The 18,820-nt window shown below is 36.2% G+C and overlaps 1 protein-coding gene across 1 annotated transcript in view; it reads left to right on the forward strand.

Annotated features, from left to right (window-relative positions):
• Nucleotides 1-18,820, forward strand: part of GPM6A (glycoprotein M6A) — a 119,631-nt gene that overhangs the window by 77,842 nt on the left and 22,969 nt on the right. The window contains exons 2-3 of the mRNA XM_048304432.1: nucleotides 3,874-4,066; nucleotides 16,480-16,636. Coding sequence (XP_048160389.1) covers nucleotides 3,874-4,066; nucleotides 16,480-16,636 — 350 coding nt within the window. The remainder of the gene's footprint in view (nucleotides 1-3,873; nucleotides 4,067-16,479; nucleotides 16,637-18,820) is intronic.

The raw sequence follows: 18,820 nt of genomic DNA on the forward strand, positions 1-18,820 counted from the left end.
TACAAAATCTCTCTTTCTCTTCCCTGCCCCAAGCTATTGCAATATTAAGAAACACTCTCCTTAAAGTCTGTGTGTCCCTGAAAATATTTAGGTCTACTTTATTTTTTCATCTTCTACTTTACAAGCCCTCATACATCATTCCTGTTACTGCTCTATTGTCATCTGTCTCCCTCTTTTTTACTTTCTCATATAATGCCCATAGATGTACAGTGGTACTGGTTTTCTGAGGCTTTTTCTGCTGTTATTATGTGCTGAAAATGGCAATGGGCATTTTGTGATAAACTCTGATGGCAGGTAGCTATGTATTGTCCTGTAGTTGTTGTTCAAATAACTTATTTTAAATATATATTTCTTAGGTTTTTTGCCTTTTAGATGGTAGATTTTCCAGTGAATGATTTTTTTCTAGTATTTTTGTAGGCTTTTAGACACTGAGGAGTCAATCACAGTTATTATTAAGGGTAATCTTAGAAAACAGGACCAAAGGTATTTTAAGACATTCCTACAGTTATCTGCATGCAGAATTAGTTATTCCAAAAGCATTTGTACAACTTCCTAGTCTGTTCCTAAGATCTTGGACTGATGAAAAGGCCACAGAATCCTTGGGTATAAAACCCCCATAGTCTATCACTGAAGAAAGACACTAAGTGATCACAGGGCATCCAAAGCCTTGTGCTGCTGAAGAGGAGATCTGCCTGCTGCCAGTGGAGTAGAATGGCATGAATTGCACTGACAATGTGTTCTTCAGCCAGTACTGTAGGGGCTCAGAGAGGAGGGGGAGAAATGGAATGCTCTCACCTAAAAGCGTGGAAGGTGTTACACCCATGGACGTGCGTGGTGGCTGCTGTACAACAGGTTACTCAGCAAGACTTTGGCAGCAGTTTGAATATAGATGTGCACATTTTACCTTTGGTATTTCACAGTTGGCTCTGATATAGTAAGTTGTCTTTAAACAAGAGTAGTCTCAAGCTGTAACTTTCTTTCTCTTTTTTTACAACTAGCATGCATAGTTGGATATTATTTTGTCTTTTATATATTTACTATATTCAATGTTTATTATACTATATTTTTCTACCGGGAACTATCCAGCTATTTGAATACTGCTTTCCATACTATTACTTATATTTACAAAATAGCAAGGGGGTTCTCTTTGGGTAAAATGTGAACATATTTGAAAGTGGCTTAAACTGTTCTCTTCAGGGAATCTTTTATATAAATAGTTGCTAAACATACATGTATGAGTATTCAAATTTGTTCATTAAAAGCAGTAAATGAGGGTTTCAACAGGCAGAGGAAATTATTACTTTGCTTATCTAGGCTAAAGGAAATAGAAACATACCAAATTAAAGGACAAAATATGAAATTACATAGAGAAGCTACATTTGAGAATTAGACATAATTAAAATAGACATACTGTCCTTAAAGAATGGCTTTTCTCTTTTAACATATCTCTGGTACTATGATTTAGCATAGCATAAAGCCTTTGGAACAAGTTAAAATACATTGAATCATACCTGTTGAACATCTTATATGTAATTTTTATTTGGCCTTTGTCTGTATAAATATTTAAAATCTATATGCTCACTTTGTTTTCTATCCAGGTCCATTTTGCTACAAACTGGTAGTGTTTAGGAGAAAATAGGACTTCTGATTACTGAGTAAATGCCTGTTTGTCTTCTCTCAGCCAGTGGTTCCCACCTTCTCTGTCCCTTCAGAAAGTAATAGGAAGGGTTCCACAGGGTGTAGGAGTTCTTATGGGATTGATGAGATTTGCAAGAGTCAGAGATGCTGCATTCATGAAACTAGGCAAGGTACTGCCAGAAACTTGAGCACACTTACTGAAGGAATGTTTTGTTGCGGAACTGGGCATTGTTTTAGGCATTGTAATGGCTGGACAAAAGGTTGGCCTTTTATAGCTGAAGAGCAATTACCTTCACTTAAGAAACATTGCACAGAGTAAAATACATTGAGAGCAAATTCAACTGTATTTTTTTCTAATTCTGTGCTCTTTGGTGGATTTCTTTCTTTATTCTTGTGAGATATTTGAGCTATGCACACGGAATTGGTGCTGCAGGCACGAGCAATTCTGTTGTCACAAGTTGTCGCGGGTTCGGTTTGTAACCGGGCGGAAACACCAATTTAGTGTAGTGGTTTGGTCCAAAATACTCATTACTGTTTATCTGCTGTGAGATAAGAATTAGGAGAAATGCAAAACAGGCACCAAACTTGAAAGAATATAAAGAAGTTTATTAACAGACCTAAAAAGAAGAAAAAAGAAATTATACCACCTTCAGAACTCTCCTCCTCCCCCCACCTTCCTCCCTTCTCCCACTGACAATGTAAAAAGACAACCCTTAAGATGTTCAGTCTGTTTACCACTTCCATAATAACCTTGTTCAGTCCATTTAGAAAGAGAAGTCTCTTCTTGTTCATGCTATGAAAACATTATCACAACGAGACAGCCGCCCACTTCCAAATATTGTTCAGTCCATTTAGGAAGAGGAGTCTCTCTGCCTGCGTGTGAGTCCTTTCCCCCGACTTGCAGCTTTTCCCGCAACTGCTTTCGAGGGTCCACTCTTGAAGTTTTTTGGGGTGCAATTTTAAGGTTGAGCCATTCAGAAACAAAAACAGAGGCCCTTCTCCTTCCCTGGGAGCAAAGGGTCTTCATCATCTTCATCGTTAGGACTATCTCTGGGAGCATCTCTAGGGACTGAGGTTTCTCCTTTCCCGTTTGGAGCAAAAGTCCTCATCTGGTCCATCTCTCCCTGTCCAAACTTCTCATGAAATTACAGCTGTGTCAGCATCTGCCTATCTCAGCACAGGTGCTTTTGCTTACGAGTTGAACAGTCCACCCCCATATCTTCATGAAATGACAACAGGATACTCGGATATATCATAGCTTCACAACAGAATTTCAGCTTTAAGCATCTCCTCTCTCTCTTCCCTCAGGTTTTCAGCTCTTCACAGCAATAAAAGGGTTAATCTCACCTTGGCCTTGCAGCTTTGCAGTTGGAATGTTGAATTTTTCTTATCGCAGTGGAGAGGGGGGAGAGCCGAGCCGCTCCGGCTGCCCACGGCAAGGCAGTGGGAGGGGTTCCACGGCTGGAACAGGTCCATCGGCTCCAGGATGGCCGTGGCCCGGCCCAGCCTGGCCCAAGCAGGGCCTGGCCGGGCCCGCTGGCCCCCACACGGGGCCCCGCAGCCACCTGTGCCAGCGCCGGAAACGAGAGAGAGCTTGGAGGGGGAGTTTGTCTATTCTTAAGTGTGGATCACAGAGGTGGTCACAACTTTAAGTGGCTTAGAGAATTGTCCATATTCAAACTGGCCAGCTGATAGGTTCTATCAATTCCCAGAGGAAACTGTAAGCACCCCTTAGTAAGGACATCCCTTCCGGGACTATGCTTGCTAACCTATGACACAAGTGTATGTCCAAAAAATTGGAATAAACCTATGATGATGGAAGGAATTGGACTGAATATCCTTTTTTTTTTTTTTTTATGGTTTTCCTGTTATGGAGAGTCCTTCTCAGTAATCTGATAGGTGACCAGCAGGAATTGTGAATATAAGTATAGCCTAGGACTGACATTGTAACCTGATCTGAATAAAAACATGAAGCTCTACAAGGAACTAACTGTTTAACCATTCAGGTTAATCAGGTGGCATGTCTACATTTAATAGGTCAAGTAGCAACTGAGAAAACTCAGAAGCTGGATCAACCTTTCACAGGTTTTCTGACAGTCTGAGTTGTTATACTCGACTTAAACTCTCTTTGGCCTGCAGTCTTTAATTTTCAGGAGTGTTTCTCAAGAATAAAACATTCTTTTTGGTTTTTTGATATAATTTAGTAACGTATAACCTTTTTTGCCTTTCTTGTAGGATGCTTTGAGTGTTGCATCAAATGCCTGGGAGGTATTCCCTACGCATCTTTGATTGCTACCATCCTGCTCTATGCTGGAGTTGCACTGTTCTGTGGCTGTGGACATGAAGCACTTTCAGGAACCGTCAACATTCTGCAAACCTACTTTGAGATGACAAGATCTGCAGGAGATGTTATTGATGCCTTTACCATGTAAGTTCTCCATTCCTTTCACTTGTTTCCTTTTAAAACTGCTGAAAAATTCCTTAAGGAATATAAATTTGACTCAAGAAAATGGTTTTTTAGTGAAAATCACAGAAAAAGTAGTTTGGGTAAGCTTAGCAGATTAAGTTTTGACCAAGCTGATATTTTTACTATTTTCAAGGAATTTGTAATACTATTAAATATCCCACAGTTCTAATTAATTTTTTACTAAAAAGTAGTTCATATAATATTGATGAATCTGTTCCATGCATCCTTTCATAAAAAAACCCAAAAAACTCCCAATGTCCACAGAACTCTAAATAGATAAAGCAGAATTGTGCAACAAGGAACAGTTCTGGGAATAAACAAAGTCAAGAATTAACCAATAGGTTGCGCAGAACCCTGAGACTTGAAATGTCAAAATTCTATTGCCTCTGTTTTTTCTAGAATTAATCTGTTTTGAAGGTTTCATGCTTTACTATTCCTGAAAATTTATTTCTGGAAGACCTTTGTTTTGCTGAGCATCAACTTCTCTTTGTTAAATTTATTACGTTTACAAAAAATAGTTTTCTGTATGCTGAAATTAAAAGGAACGTTTCTAGTATCTTTAAAATTGCCTCTTTAGAAAAGGATTTTCTTAGATATTTGAAATTCAAGTTCTTACCTGGCTGCTAATGGTTGTAACTAGAGCTGAAGCATCCTATCCTTAAATTTGTAATTATTTTCTTTTGTGAATATTTTTGGTAAAAATGAAGTGATTTGATCATCAAAAAAATAGACCTCTTATGATGAATAGTTCCATAATAAACATCGAAGGGCTTAGAAGTGATCAAAAAAAAAACCAAGTACCAACTAATGGAAAAATCAGAGAGAAAACAGAGAACATACTTATGCCATTGTATAACTCCCTCTTTCATCCATATCATTAATACTGTATACAACATTGGTGCCTGTAAGAACAAAAAAAGGATGATTATAGAGCAGCAGATACATGGTTAAAATTTGAGTATAGGAGCATTCTTCAGTCTAGAAAGGGGGTAATTAAGAACTGTTGCACTTGTGGTCTGTAAATTCACAGTATTGTGAATAAGACATGCAAGATTTGATTGTCTTTCTATTCCGGTACAAGAAATTTGAGGTATCAGACGAAAGTAATAGGCACCAGATTCATTAGGAGCAAATTCTTCAATTTTTTCATAGCAAAGCTATAAACCTATTTGTATATTATGGATGCCAGAAGTTTATATGGATTCAAGGGAAGACTAGATAACCTTGGAAAACAAATCCATTGATGGTTTCTAATGACACACAGGTTTATCCAGCTCAGGAAGTCACAAAGGCTAGACTAGTGCTGGAGGTTATCCTGTTGACTTGCCTGCTCTTGCTCTTTCCTTATATTCATTGTTTGACGTAGGAAAATGAGCAAGATATATATATTTGATCTGACTGGGTACCACTGTTTTCATGAGAGCTAGAAATGGAATCTTAAATTTCTTAACTTCTCTAGGGCTATGTTATCAACGTCCTTTCCAAAGCTTCTCTGAAAATTTTAGATGTACTCACTGTGGGATTAGTAGCCAGAAGGGAGAGTGAAATAAATAAGTGTGTCATCGCTAAGCCAAATTAAAATTACTTCTTTGGATCAAGGAATTTATATATCCCTGTATGTTGGACGGAGGGGAAGATGTATCTTCTGCTTTGCCTTTTCAGATTGTCATTTAGAATAATGAGTCTGGCTTGACTTGGTGGCTAAGGGTCATTGTTATCCTGAATGAATGATCAGCCATTTTATTAGGCTCTAACTTATTTTATTAGTCCCTAGGAAGCTATTAGTGCAGAACAGCCACAAATCAATGCTTTCTCTTCATAGCACGTTTTCCAGCTTCTCTCTGTCATATACTAAAGTGAAAGTATCAGTCAGGGGATATAGTTCAAATGCATATAGTTCACTGTAAAAGATTAAGGAATTGTAAAGGTTGTTTTATTCAGTTGTGAAAGATATATATAAACTTATGTCTTAAAGGCAGGAGGAGTAAATATTTTGACTAAAAGCAGATAAGCCATTGCTTTGAACTGGATAAACTGTGACTCACAAGGAAATTTGCACATTAACTTTCTACCTATTTAAGTAGATATTACACTGCTTTTAAAAATAATTTTGTAGGGAGAAAAAATAAATGATATTTTCTCACAAGTATTGATTAACAGTTGGCAGTATAAAAGCTCTATAATAATTATTCTTCTGAAAGAACAAAAAACAGAAAGAAGAATATGTAAGTAGAAATAAACGCTGCAGTGCCTACATTCTTAAAACAATACGTATTGAAATGGAAATAAAACTTAGGGTATTTGTTGTTCTGATTAAAAATTAATTTCAACAAAACCTAGCAGTGTGCCCTACTCAACTGTACTTTTTAAAGGTTATTTAACTCATTTGGGCTCTTAATGCCTCTAGTGCTGTGAAGTGTCTCAGGCTGGCCTGGAGTTTGTCCTTCTGTGATGAATGTGCCAGGCAGATGCTGTAGTGGAGTGAAGTGTATTAGATTCTGTCTAATCATGCTTATGGTTTCTTTCTATATTTTTATTAGCATGTTGTATTTCAAATGTCATTCAGCATAAAAATCAATCCCTATCTGAGAGCTATTTACGTGGGTGGCAAGAGATAAAGGCTGTTTTAACTGCATCCACAAGTGTTTGTTCTGAATGTAAATAACACAACTTGCAAGTGACCCTGTACCTTTTATCTTTGTCAATACAACTACTGGCTATAATTTAGAAGAAGCAGAGAAAGAAGGGCATAATGAGGGCATAAACAAAATCTAAAACACTCTCTAAATGTCTAAAATAAAAGCCAAAGTACCTAGATCTAAAAACGCCATTCAGAAACTCCCATATAAATATCCCTCAAGGCATCAGCTGCCCTGACTGTCCCTGCCTGGCCTCTCCTAGGGCCTCACCTCAGCCTTCCCATGGTCCAGGACCCCACTTCAGTGAAGCCTGAGGGATTCAGTCCCTCACCACAGACTCTCCTGGCCATGGGGTTGGGGCTGCTCTGGCTGTCCCATGGGGAGCCCACATCCCACGTGATGCTTTGACACTTGGAGAGAGATTAATTAATTAAGAACCTGCAGTAGGCAGCAAAGTTCCCTTGGAGCATTCAGCCCTTGGGGATTCAGCCAAGAGCAACAGCCCCATAGAATGCAATAGGTGATCTGAGTCCTGGTCTAGCAGATTGGTCCCTCATTCTTGGACTACTGTCAAAATTCAAATAGTATATGCCAGCTGCAGTTTGTATCCATTTTGGAAATACTGATAAGTAGTAAATATTTGTAATTTTAAAAATTATAAGCAATTTTTGCAGCTGTCATTTGAATTCTATAAGTGCCACTCAGATTTTCTTTCTGAGTTAAAATCTGGAATAATCATGGTCAATAATTAGTCAAAAAATTGGTCAGAGTTGTGGAGGCAACCTAGAGAGATGCTGGGTAGGGTAGAGAGGATTTTGTCTCAAAGCACTGGATTATAGCCTGACTTTATTTCTTCAGGGGAGACAGGTAGAACAGATACTCTAAATACTTGAAAGCTAATATAAATCAAATGTATTCAAATTCATGAGAACACATGCTGTGAAGACAGGTATTCCTTATGGAGAGAGCATCAAAAAGCACATAGCTGAGTGGTGGACTCTTCTCTATTTAGACAGCCATTTTAAAATCTATGAACTTTTGATAAATTGGATGGCTATAAAAACATTTGGAAATATCAGTGTGTGACGTTTTCATTGGGATTAACCTCTAATTGTATTGCTTTCTGAATGACTTTTGGGAAGCTTCATTCCCTCTAGTTCCAGACTTTTTAACTATCAACATTATCACTGTTCTAATGGTAGCTGTTTCCCTCCACCCACTCCCCCACCAAATGAAGGAATGACTTTGGAATTTTGCAGAAGTCATAAGTTTTTGTTTGGGATGTGGATTCTTTCAGTGGCTGTAGAGTAGTTATTTTACTTCTTTGTGATCTGAAGGAAGCCTAAGAAAATAAATATGATGCTTTAAATTATCCTGAAAACTGCTTTTATAATATTTAACTGCAAGAGGTGAATGCTTTATGTTGCCGACTTTGTCAGTTTAACAGCTCTGTAGGCTTCACTAAAACTGAGCAATATGCTTGAGGTGGATGTGGTATTTAGTCATTCCCCTAATAACTTAATAAAATGCAGTGAACACTCCATCTGTAAAGGGCCAGGTATAACCAGATTTGCTTACTTAATCACTGATTTTGAGGAGATTACAAAGTCAGCAGAAACAGATATATGATTATCAAGCATGTATCACATGAGCTGGATTTTTATATTTTTCTGGTGTTTGGAACAAATTCCAAAAGAAGATTTCAGAAAATCAATGGCACAAGGTATGTTTTGTGTATTTCCCAACAGTATCCTTTTCCAGTTCTTTCTCTTTAGTACGCAAGGCCACTTAGTGCCATCTGTCACATGTTTGTGATATATAGGCCATGGAACAAGAGAATCATGCTCTTAGAGTGGAAAATGAAGAAACCTCCCTGATAGTAACATTTAACCTATTTTCCTACTGCAGTCAAAGCTAATTCAGGTAGTTGTAAATTCACTTCTTTTAAAGGTGTGAAACCAAATAGTAAACTAAATTAAGTTGCAATCTGTAAATCTGTTGTCACTGTGTTCTTTACAGGAAGTTTCATAGACACTCTACTGGTGCCACCTTCCTAGGGCTAAAAATTCCCTTCCTTTCAGAATGTGAAACCTGTGTTTCAGCTACTGCTGTGGCCAAGTTTGATGCTTGCTGATGACTTCTCTGTTAGTGTATAGTCAGGGTTTATTAAGATGGTATTGTTTAGTATGTACAACTCTGTTATGTATGTACAACTGTTTTCTTTTGAGTAAAACAAAAAAAAATTGGTGTAGAATCTTTTCTATCTCCCCTCTTAGTGATCAAAACCAATGTTTTGAGAGGTAGATAAATGGATGTTATTCTGATCTGCTATCCTTTTTTTTTGTTGACTTTGCTGCTGTCACAAGTTAAATGTTGGTAGCACTAAAATATTGCTGTTATTATCAATATTTCTACACTTCTATTAGTGGAATACTGTAAAAGTTATTACAATGTGACCTGTAGTAAAGGACAGCTAATATGAAATGTGATATTTACAAACATTTGCGTTAGACTGTGTGATGATTCTGTTTAAGGCATCTACTTAATACACAGTAGTAGTAATCTGGTTTTCCCTATGCATGTTTTATCTCTTACAAAAGCTTGGCATTCTTTAAATTTGAACATACATTATGTTTAAAATGCTACTTGTATTATGGAAAGCAAAACATATCAGGGTCTGTACCAAAACAAACAATTCCTAACTTATGCAGGGCTGTGTTTGGAAAACATAGCATGTTTGGAAACTGCTGCTGACTATGTGTAGGAGAATGAAGTTATCTCTGCAAGGAATATCCAACCTTGACCCACGTGTCTTCTTCAGGTATTATAATTTGACAGGAGCCACCAGAGAGAGCACAGTGTCGTTGAAGGTGCAGTTTACTTAAGGAGAATAGTTTCTATTTCATTGGAATAATTGAGTCATGTATAAATAGCAACACTGGACAAATACAGCATATTAAATGTTAGATGCAGAGCATGGGATTTTAGATCTGGTATTGTTGGCAGATGCATCAAATCTTGCAAAAAACAGCAGCACCTGAGAACATGACACTTACAAGATTATACAGTGCTGAAAAGTCACATTTACCACCTACTCAACTATATTATGTAGTCTAGTCTTCTATATTCTGTTAAAGGCAATACCAGTGAGAACCTATGTGAGTAAAATTTAGGATATGTGAATTACCTGCAAAGACATAGTCCTCATTTTATGAAATTAAATAAAGAAATTCATAGCACCACATGAGAATACCGTCGGAATAATCTGGAACATTCATAGCAGTGCATGTGAATATCAGCAGAGTGATCTTACATAAAGAATTTATTGGTTGTCTTCTGTGGAAACACAGTCTCCTACTTTTAGGCAGACATCTGTATTATTTAGTACTGTGTTAAGCAGCTCTCCTTCCTGGTTGACCAGAATCTTAGATTAGCTATAATCACTGCATGTCTTGTGATTTTCCCTTTCTCAATAGGTGGTTCATGTCCATAGGAAATATCTTTTTCTTTTTTAAATACCTTTACTTCCTTTAGTCTTGGTTCACTTTATAAACAGATAAAATGGAAAGTGTATATTTCTATGTAATATCCATATTGCTAAATATGCTTTATGTGCTATCTAAAACTAACTCACTGTTCCACAGAATGTCTGAAAAGGGTAAAATTCACAATTATGATCCCAATCTGGACATACAGCAACAAGCTGCCAGTCTTACACTGTCAGTACATACTTTTTATGTCTCCAAGTTTATAGTTGTATTAGTGAAACACTCTCAAATCCTGTGATATGCTTTTGCCACATTTTTTTACACTTTATTGCTATAGAAGGTTACCTGGGAATTCAGTATCCATAGTGTACAACAACCATCATGTAATTCCACTAGAAGTCAGCACAGAACTCTGCACTAGTTCCAGTGGGTCTTTTGCCTTCCTCAGGCAAAGAAGGCTCCTGATCTCTTCTGCAGCATCTCTAAAAATGTTTCTAAGGGAGTAGTTTTAGACAGAAAAAATTAGGTTATAAAAAGCCCCCAAACAATGTTGAGGAGAAGCCTTGTCCATCGGTCATAGCAAAAATTCAGTGGTTTGGACTCCAAGATTTCATGATTACTAAAATTCTTATGCTGGATCCTTTCCTGCTCCAAAAAGTTAAAAGATTCATAGAGCAGAGGTGTGATTTGTGCTGCTTTTTCTCTTCTTCCATTAGCTTGAGGATTCTGTACATCTTTGAGATGTGCTGCGAGAAATCTCCGCTCAACTGTTCCATTCCGAGGAAGGAAGTAACAAGCTTAAAAACTTTTAGAAGATGACGATCTAGGATTCTATTCTGCATGCCTGTAGAGAGTGGTACATCACAAATTAAAACCAATGGGTACTTATGTCACATCATCTTTGTTTCAGAGTAGAACAAGAAAATCTGGCCCTGCAGAATGTGAATGTAACTTGCATATTGTAGTACAATGATGTCTTCTTTATATAATACTAACAATCTGGCTTTAATTTTGAGCAAATGTTTTGTATGATTACACACAAAATTTCTTCCAGAAATACATAAGAAGAAGTCTCTATTTTATTTTGTTTCTATTATGATAAAAATTACTTTTTTGTCTTTTTTGGTCTTATCCTTTCTTTACTCTTAATCATTTCTCTTCTTATCATTTCCTGATAAACTTTGGTTGAGCATTCTATGCATCATTTTTATTTTCTTCCCACCTGAAATTTAGAAGTTAGACTCCTTATTAATGTAATCTAGAAAAAATGCTTCACGGACTTACACTGACATTTTCTTAGTACTTATATTTTCCCTTCATAATGAGAATATTTCAGTTTCTTTTACCTCATTTGGGCTGTTACTTGGGGTTTTTTTGTCTTAATTTGCAGGTAGTACATGACTATTAATAAATTCTTCCTTCTCCCTATTTGTTTTCCTTCTGAAGTTTGTCTTTGCTTTTCTCCTCCTTTTCCTAACAATTCCTCTCTTTCATGGGACCAGCTATTGTCTTTGCTCAACCTGTTTAATGGAATAGTATCATGAACTGACACCCAGAAATTGTTCCCAGCTCGTTTGCAGGAGAGCCTGAGCACATCCTTTTAAAAGTTCCATGGGGCTTGGTTTCTGCATAGCCTAAACAGATCTTTTTGCTTGCAAACATCCCCTTATATCTTGTCTGTCTTCTAAAAACACATTTGCAAAACTATTTCTACAAGCTTGAGACAGCTTGAGGGGGAAGGCTGCTATCTCAGTGTCTTAACACCCTCTCAGGATCAGTCCCTTAGGGGGCAAGAGGATCATCATGAAGGCCAGCATTGCTGGTTTACAGAGTAATGGAGATTATTGTGTATTCTAGGAATAAACATCAACTACTCAAAGTTCCCTGTAATTGAAAGAGAAAAAAATTTTAAAAACACCCCCCCCCCCCCCCCAAACAGAACAACCTATTTTACCTCAGTGGTAACATTTGCATGTATTTCTCATCCTTCTAAGTTCTCTATGCCAGCTGAAAAAGAAAAAAAGGTAGTTTTTAATTAGGTATTGTACTATAGTAATCTTATTAACATACTTTGCTAATACACTACTTTGATTGCTTCAGTATTTTATTTTTCTTGTTAAGTTTAGGGGTTTTTTAGCTTGGAAATAGATGTAATTGCCTGAAACTACTCACATTCAGAGAGCATATGTACAATTTACTGGAAATGGTGTTCTATTTAGCATCTGTAATATCTTAATGCCATTGTATGTTTTGGAGAAGTTATGTTATAAATTCAGGAATAGAAATGTGAGACAGAATAATAAATTCAGGAAAACTAGTCCCACAGTAATATCTAGTACTCTGGTGCATAGGCGAATGAAAACCTTTGGAATATTAGTCTTTTATCATTTGTTCAGTCTTAAGTGCACACATAATTTATTTGAATATAATGGTTTCCTGGGCATCATGAGAATCATGTGTCACAAACTAGTGCAATCTTTAGCTGTTAATTACAACTAAATGTCTGTACTGAATTCCTATATTAACCAAATTAGAAAAAAAAATATCTCTAGCAAGGCTGTAGATTGTTCCAAAACACTATTAACACACTTTTCAGAAAAACCTGCCACACATAGACATGATCATTCAACAAATTATCTTATTGCTTGCTGATTTATTTTAATTTTTAGTACTTATATTTGCCAAAACACAATGAAAATACACAGTAGGAAACCTGCAACATTGATCTGACTCACTAAGAATGTTTTCACTCACCCCTGACTTGTCTCTGCTGGGATAGTCTACTCAGTACTCAGTTTCAACCTGTTCATTGAGAAGTTTGCATTGATGGCTTCCATGAATACTTTCTGCCAGAAGAAGAAAGTGTTTTCTCTAGAGATATTTTAAATATTCTTCTTGTTGGATAGAATCCAGATTCAGACTAATGAATTAGGGAGTCTGGTTAATATGAAATAATTAATGAGCCAGCAGCAGAGAAAGAACTAAAAATTGAAAGATCAGCTTGATTTAAATCATAAATTAAAAACAGTAACGGGGTTTTTTTAACATTTCTGAACATAACATTGTGAGGAATGGCAGACCTGAATCCTTGCAGCATCTACCAGGATACGAAAATATACAAAATATGGTTCAGATTATTCTATACATTTTTTTTAAAGCTTTTACTAACTTCAAGATGATTCTCACAACTATTTTATGTTTAGATAACCATTCAGCTTATTCTACTTAGCAGCCTAGGTTAACATGTGAAGATTGCATGATCAACATGATTTTTTAAAAATGTTTATCTTCATAATTTTCATTATCTGTCTTTTAGTAGAAACATTACATTACTTTAATTATATCCTTATATAATAATAACGGACTCCTGAATTTAGTGACTAGGTATCTACTATTTCTTTTTGTCCATCTTATTTAGAGTAGCTTTAGTCTTCCCCTAATGTATATTTTTCCAATCCTGCCAGAAGCACAAAATTTCTCTTTATCATTTTGTGTCCTTTCTTTGCTCCTTACTCTTTCCTTCCATTCCAGCTTACAGAAGTGTAAGCCTTGTTCTTTTTCTTTGTCCTTACTCATCTTGCCCATTGGCTCACGTTCATCACCCCTTCTGCCATTCCCTTCTACCTCCCTGGTTGCTCCCATGCTATCTCTGCAGCATTTGAGAATTTGCTGAAGCACAGATGGCAATTAATCTCCCTGAGTTCATCCACAAATAATCATGTTTTATTTTAAAGAAAGGCAATCTCCATTTTATAAGGTCTATGTTTTATATATTATAACTTAATGAGAAAATAAAAGTTTATGTGAACTGTATTAGATGCTGCAGAATAACTTAATATATATAAAAAGTTACTGTTGTAATACATTTTCTTTAAATACAGCTACAGACACTGTAGCTATACTGCAATACAATTCTATCTGGCTTTTAAAGAGGTAGTTGAGTGATTGTCTCAATTTTTTAAAATCTATTTATTCTTTGCTTTATAGGAGATCCTTTTCCCTTGGAATAAGTCTGGCTATTTCATCCCATGTAGTCTGACGAGTAGAGATTTTATGACCTCTCTGTAACAAGTGGAGGAGGAAGAAATTGATTTCTATATTTGGCTAGTGTTTGGCTATATATATTTTTTCTTTTTGTGAAAGGAAGGCTTAAGTGAAAGTTATTCCTGTAGATGCACAGAAGGCTAAGGAAAAAGCAGAGATCTCTTAGTACACTTTTTGACACAAGCAGCTCAGTGGGAGACTCAGCACAGATGGTTTAAAGGGCTGTTGTAAGGACTGAAATAGTCTCTGGACTTCTCAAAAGTCCTAATCTCTTTAGGGCAATGATAGCTTGTAACCGAGCACACAGGGGTCTGAGAGAAGCTGCTGCTGGCAGAACTCCCAGACTTCAACCACTGGTGAAGGTCGCAATTGTTTAAAGTATATAATACAGGAATTGGAAGAGTTTTTATAGAATAGTCACCAAGTTGCTATTTGTTTTTGTAACCTTTTTTTAATCACTAATGACAAGATAGGCATATTAAAACACGGGTTTGATGTTAAAAAAAAGTGTTACAATGGCCAAATTACCATATAATCAGGGAAATGGGATTTTTTCAATGTGATCAGAATTATATATATTAAAATAAGTTTAATCTTCATCATCTCAGACCATCTACAGTGTTAAATTTGTTTCACCCTTTTGAGTTATGTACCTATTCCATACATACAGTAATCAACTTACTCCAGTTTTCACTTGAGTATGAAACAAAAAGCAATGTAAAAAAAAAGGCTGGAGATACTTTGGTATTAGAATCTTAGGAAAAACATAACCTGTCTCATTTCTAGAAGCATTCATTTATAGTATGTCTCCCATCCCCATTTAGGTCAGAAGTTTAACTGCATTTTTATTACATTTTTTAGCATAGACTTGAACCTGACTTTGAATATTTTGAAAACCATTCAAGCTCAAAGATATTTTAATGGGTTTCATTGTATTGTACATGTAAAATGTGTATTGTGAGTTGTCTTTTGGGTGATGATGAAAAGTGTGCTCCTAAGGAATTGTTATCATTAAATATTTCCTTTCATAACAATAAAAATATTAATTGCCTTGAGAAAACATCCATTGTGGGTAATGGCATGTCAAAATTCATCTGGCAGATCCTAATTGTTCTCAGCCTTATTTTTTGTCTTGCATTGTTATGAGGGGTTGCTATCTTGACCTGGAGAATAAGATTGGAACTTAGTACCGCCTTAAATCTGCTTATTACCATTTTGTAAAGAGTTGCACAGCTCCTGCCCTGTCACATCAATAAACTGAAAATTTACTGTGGCTAGTGTTTTGGAGAAGTTCAAGCAGAAAACTGAAATCTGTTGATCTAAGGCTATGGTCAGTAGGAATGTTTCCAAGCTTAAACAGAGCAGAGAGGTGCTACTGAAAATCTTTTCACTAACTGGTCATGAGAGAGCATTTAGGAGGCAGATCCTTGAGCCAATGTTGAACTTCTAGGCAGTGCTGGGCAGAACAACCACACAACCCAGGTAACCTTCTCTGTAGTGAACTGAGCCTTCTAGGATTCTGCATGTCACACTGCAAGCCATCCCTCCGTTGCTTCAGCTGTGTCTGTGAAATGATGTTTTAAAGCCGCACTATAGAAGAATTCCAGATGATCTGACCTCATTACTTCTGGAATAATATGTTTCTGGTTTGAAGGAATCTCTCTTGATGACTTTATTATTCTGTGTTGGACACTTGGTCCACCAGAGAATAAGTGGGAGAGTAACAATGACAAGATAGTGCAGACTGACATTGCAGCTTGAGAACTACTTGTATGTGCAGAAAGTTTTATTGAAGAATGTATCTTCTATAACATAAGTACTGGATAGGATGTGTGACTCAGCTGATGTGTCAGATTTCCTTTTCCTTTGGTTTTTTTCTTTTCCACTTCATTTAGAGAAAAAAATAAACTGAAAAATAACTGACTTTTAAATTAATGTGAGAATTTTTGCTGTCTTACCTACCCAGATCTATTTTACATTTAATTAGATTAAATGACCCAGTGTTTCTTGTATCAATGCTATTTTATTTCAAAGTTCATTCCTGTCCTCAGCTTCAGCTGTCATTATGGCACATCAACACTTAAACGGACTCCAGTGTAGAAAGTTTGAGACTTAGTGGGTCTTAGTGGGATTATCTCACCCTGAAATTTCAGTCAGCTTTAAATATTTATGCAGATAATTAATTTTTGCTGTTCCTTTACAGGATTGACATCTTCAAGTATGTGATATATGGTGTAGCAGCTGCATTCTTTGTATACGGCATTCTGCTGATGGTGGAGGGATTCTTTACGACTGGTGCCATAAAGGATCTCTATGGAGATTTCAAAATCACCACTTGCGGCAGATGTGTGAGTGCCTGGGTAAGTGGTTAAGAAGGCTTTTGTACTTATAACAAATTCATCATGCTTTGTATATTTTTTCGTGCCTTGTGATGTTTATTTTTCGGTTTTGTGTTTCTTTAATGTTTTGTGATACCTCAGTTCAGTGTTTAAAAATTACAGCAAAGGAGAACAGAGTGTTACAAACGTTCTCTGTATTGGTTAAATGCTAAGTAATTCTTGCTACTCAGGAGTAATGAATTCCACCCGTTGAATGAGAAAGCTCATTACCTCAGCAATGTAAGCTGTACTGAACAGGACTAAACTGTAAGGCCTACAGCTCTACTGGGAAAGAAATATTTCCCTTACTAATATTTTCAGTTATTTTAGGAATCTTGCTTGTTCCTCTTTGGAACAAGCTGAAACCTGTCATCAGGTTCTATTTTGTTTCTAAATGGCAAAGAGTCCATTATTTACTCCTGTGTTAATCTCTGATTTGGAGAGACCATTCACTTATGACCCTGGAAAACCTAGATTCAAAAAATTCCTATTTGTACTAGGACTTAAATGAAAGTTTCTCATACTAAAATTCCTGACTGTTTCAACTGGGATTATTATTTTAACATTTCTGTTCAGTGTCAGGTAGGTAACAATTTTTTTTTGGTATTTGATTGTTCTGAATCTAAGGTAAGAGGCCTGTGCACTTGGTATCTTTTGGAGTTGGATATATCTGCAAACACAGCCTTCATCAAAACCTCATATTTTGTGATGAATATTAAATGAATAATACACCCAAATAGATCTGTGTGTTAGAGTACACTTATTTTTATGCTGTATTAACAATAAATAATATATGAAATAGTAGGCAGGGTTGGGTTTCCCACTGTACTCTACCACAACTGTCAACACTTATTAAAGTGGAATAGAGTCTAAACAAATATAAGCAATAGGTACTTCCAGTTAGACGAAGACTATCAGAGCTAGTATTTTGGACAACCTGACGTTTAAGGTTAAACTGGACACAGATGGTCTAAATCCTATGAAGTGGGGAATGCAGTATATATGTCATCTCTACATAAATGTAACCTGCTCCAGAGTAATCCTGTGTTTTCATCTCTTTTTCTTTCATTCTTGTCATCACTGTATAATTTTGGCACTTTTACTAAGATTGCTTTAAAACCTTTAAATAAATATATAAATAAAGACCGAGAACATTTTATGTAAAGAGCAGTCATTGCTTACACCAACACTGCTTTCACCTCCTGGAAAGAAGTCTCTAATCTGTATTCACTGAGGACCTACTAAGCTAGTTCCAATTCTGTATAGAGCTGCAAAATTTTCAGAATATTATTCTTCTTCACAGCTCCCGTGAATGCCTGTCCTCAGTACTGCAGCAGAGCAGTGCTGCATGCTCTCACAGTTTGGATAACTGTAATTCTATAGTACGTGTCTAGAAGAAATGAACAGTTAAACAGCTATTCTATGGTTAATATCACTGTTAGTGATTCATTACATTAATTCCTAAAGAACCTTACTTTCCTCATCAGTAATAATTTGCATTGCTTGTGTTTTACTTTGAGAAGCCCTGGGTTGATACACATTGTGCAGCTGAGGTTAAGGCTATACACTCTTTATGGTCACAATTACAATAATCCATCAATTAGTTTGAGTTAAATACATTGTGGTCATTATTGTTGAAGTCAGTGGAATTTTTTTCTTTTTCTTGGTGAAAAACCCCATGAATCTGTTGTTTGATTGCTTGTCTCATTTTGATGATATGTCAGTAAGATTGTTATACAAATGTCTGGAGTCGCTTTTGATTATTATTCTGGCTTTAGTGTCTGTGCTCTAGAGAGTATGTGTCAATTAAAACTTGATACCCTTTTTGATTAGGTCGATTTTCATTGTCTCATCCTTAAAATTCCTAATGGGAAAACAACATTTGAGATTTGGGAAAAAAAAAAAAAAAATTGGAATTAGAAAATATTTTAATCCAGCAATGATGTGTTTAGAATTTATTTAGTTCCTTAACACATGCAATGACATAAAGAAATAGGATAGGACCTAAGAACAACAAAAAGAAGAGTGGAGAGGTAAATGAAACCGAATCAGTGCTGTATGTCGAGGCCAGATTGTTCAATTGTTAAAAATGTGCTGTAATAAATTTTTTTGGGTACAGTTGCCAAAATGAGATAATGCTGTTGAAAGGAGTTGGCAGATACTACA

The sequence above is a fragment of the Corvus hawaiiensis genome, chromosome 5 (assembly GCF_020740725.1).
Source record: "Corvus hawaiiensis isolate bCorHaw1 chromosome 5, bCorHaw1.pri.cur, whole genome shotgun sequence".
NCBI classification, from domain to species: Eukaryota; Metazoa; Chordata; class Aves; order Passeriformes; family Corvidae; genus Corvus; species Corvus hawaiiensis.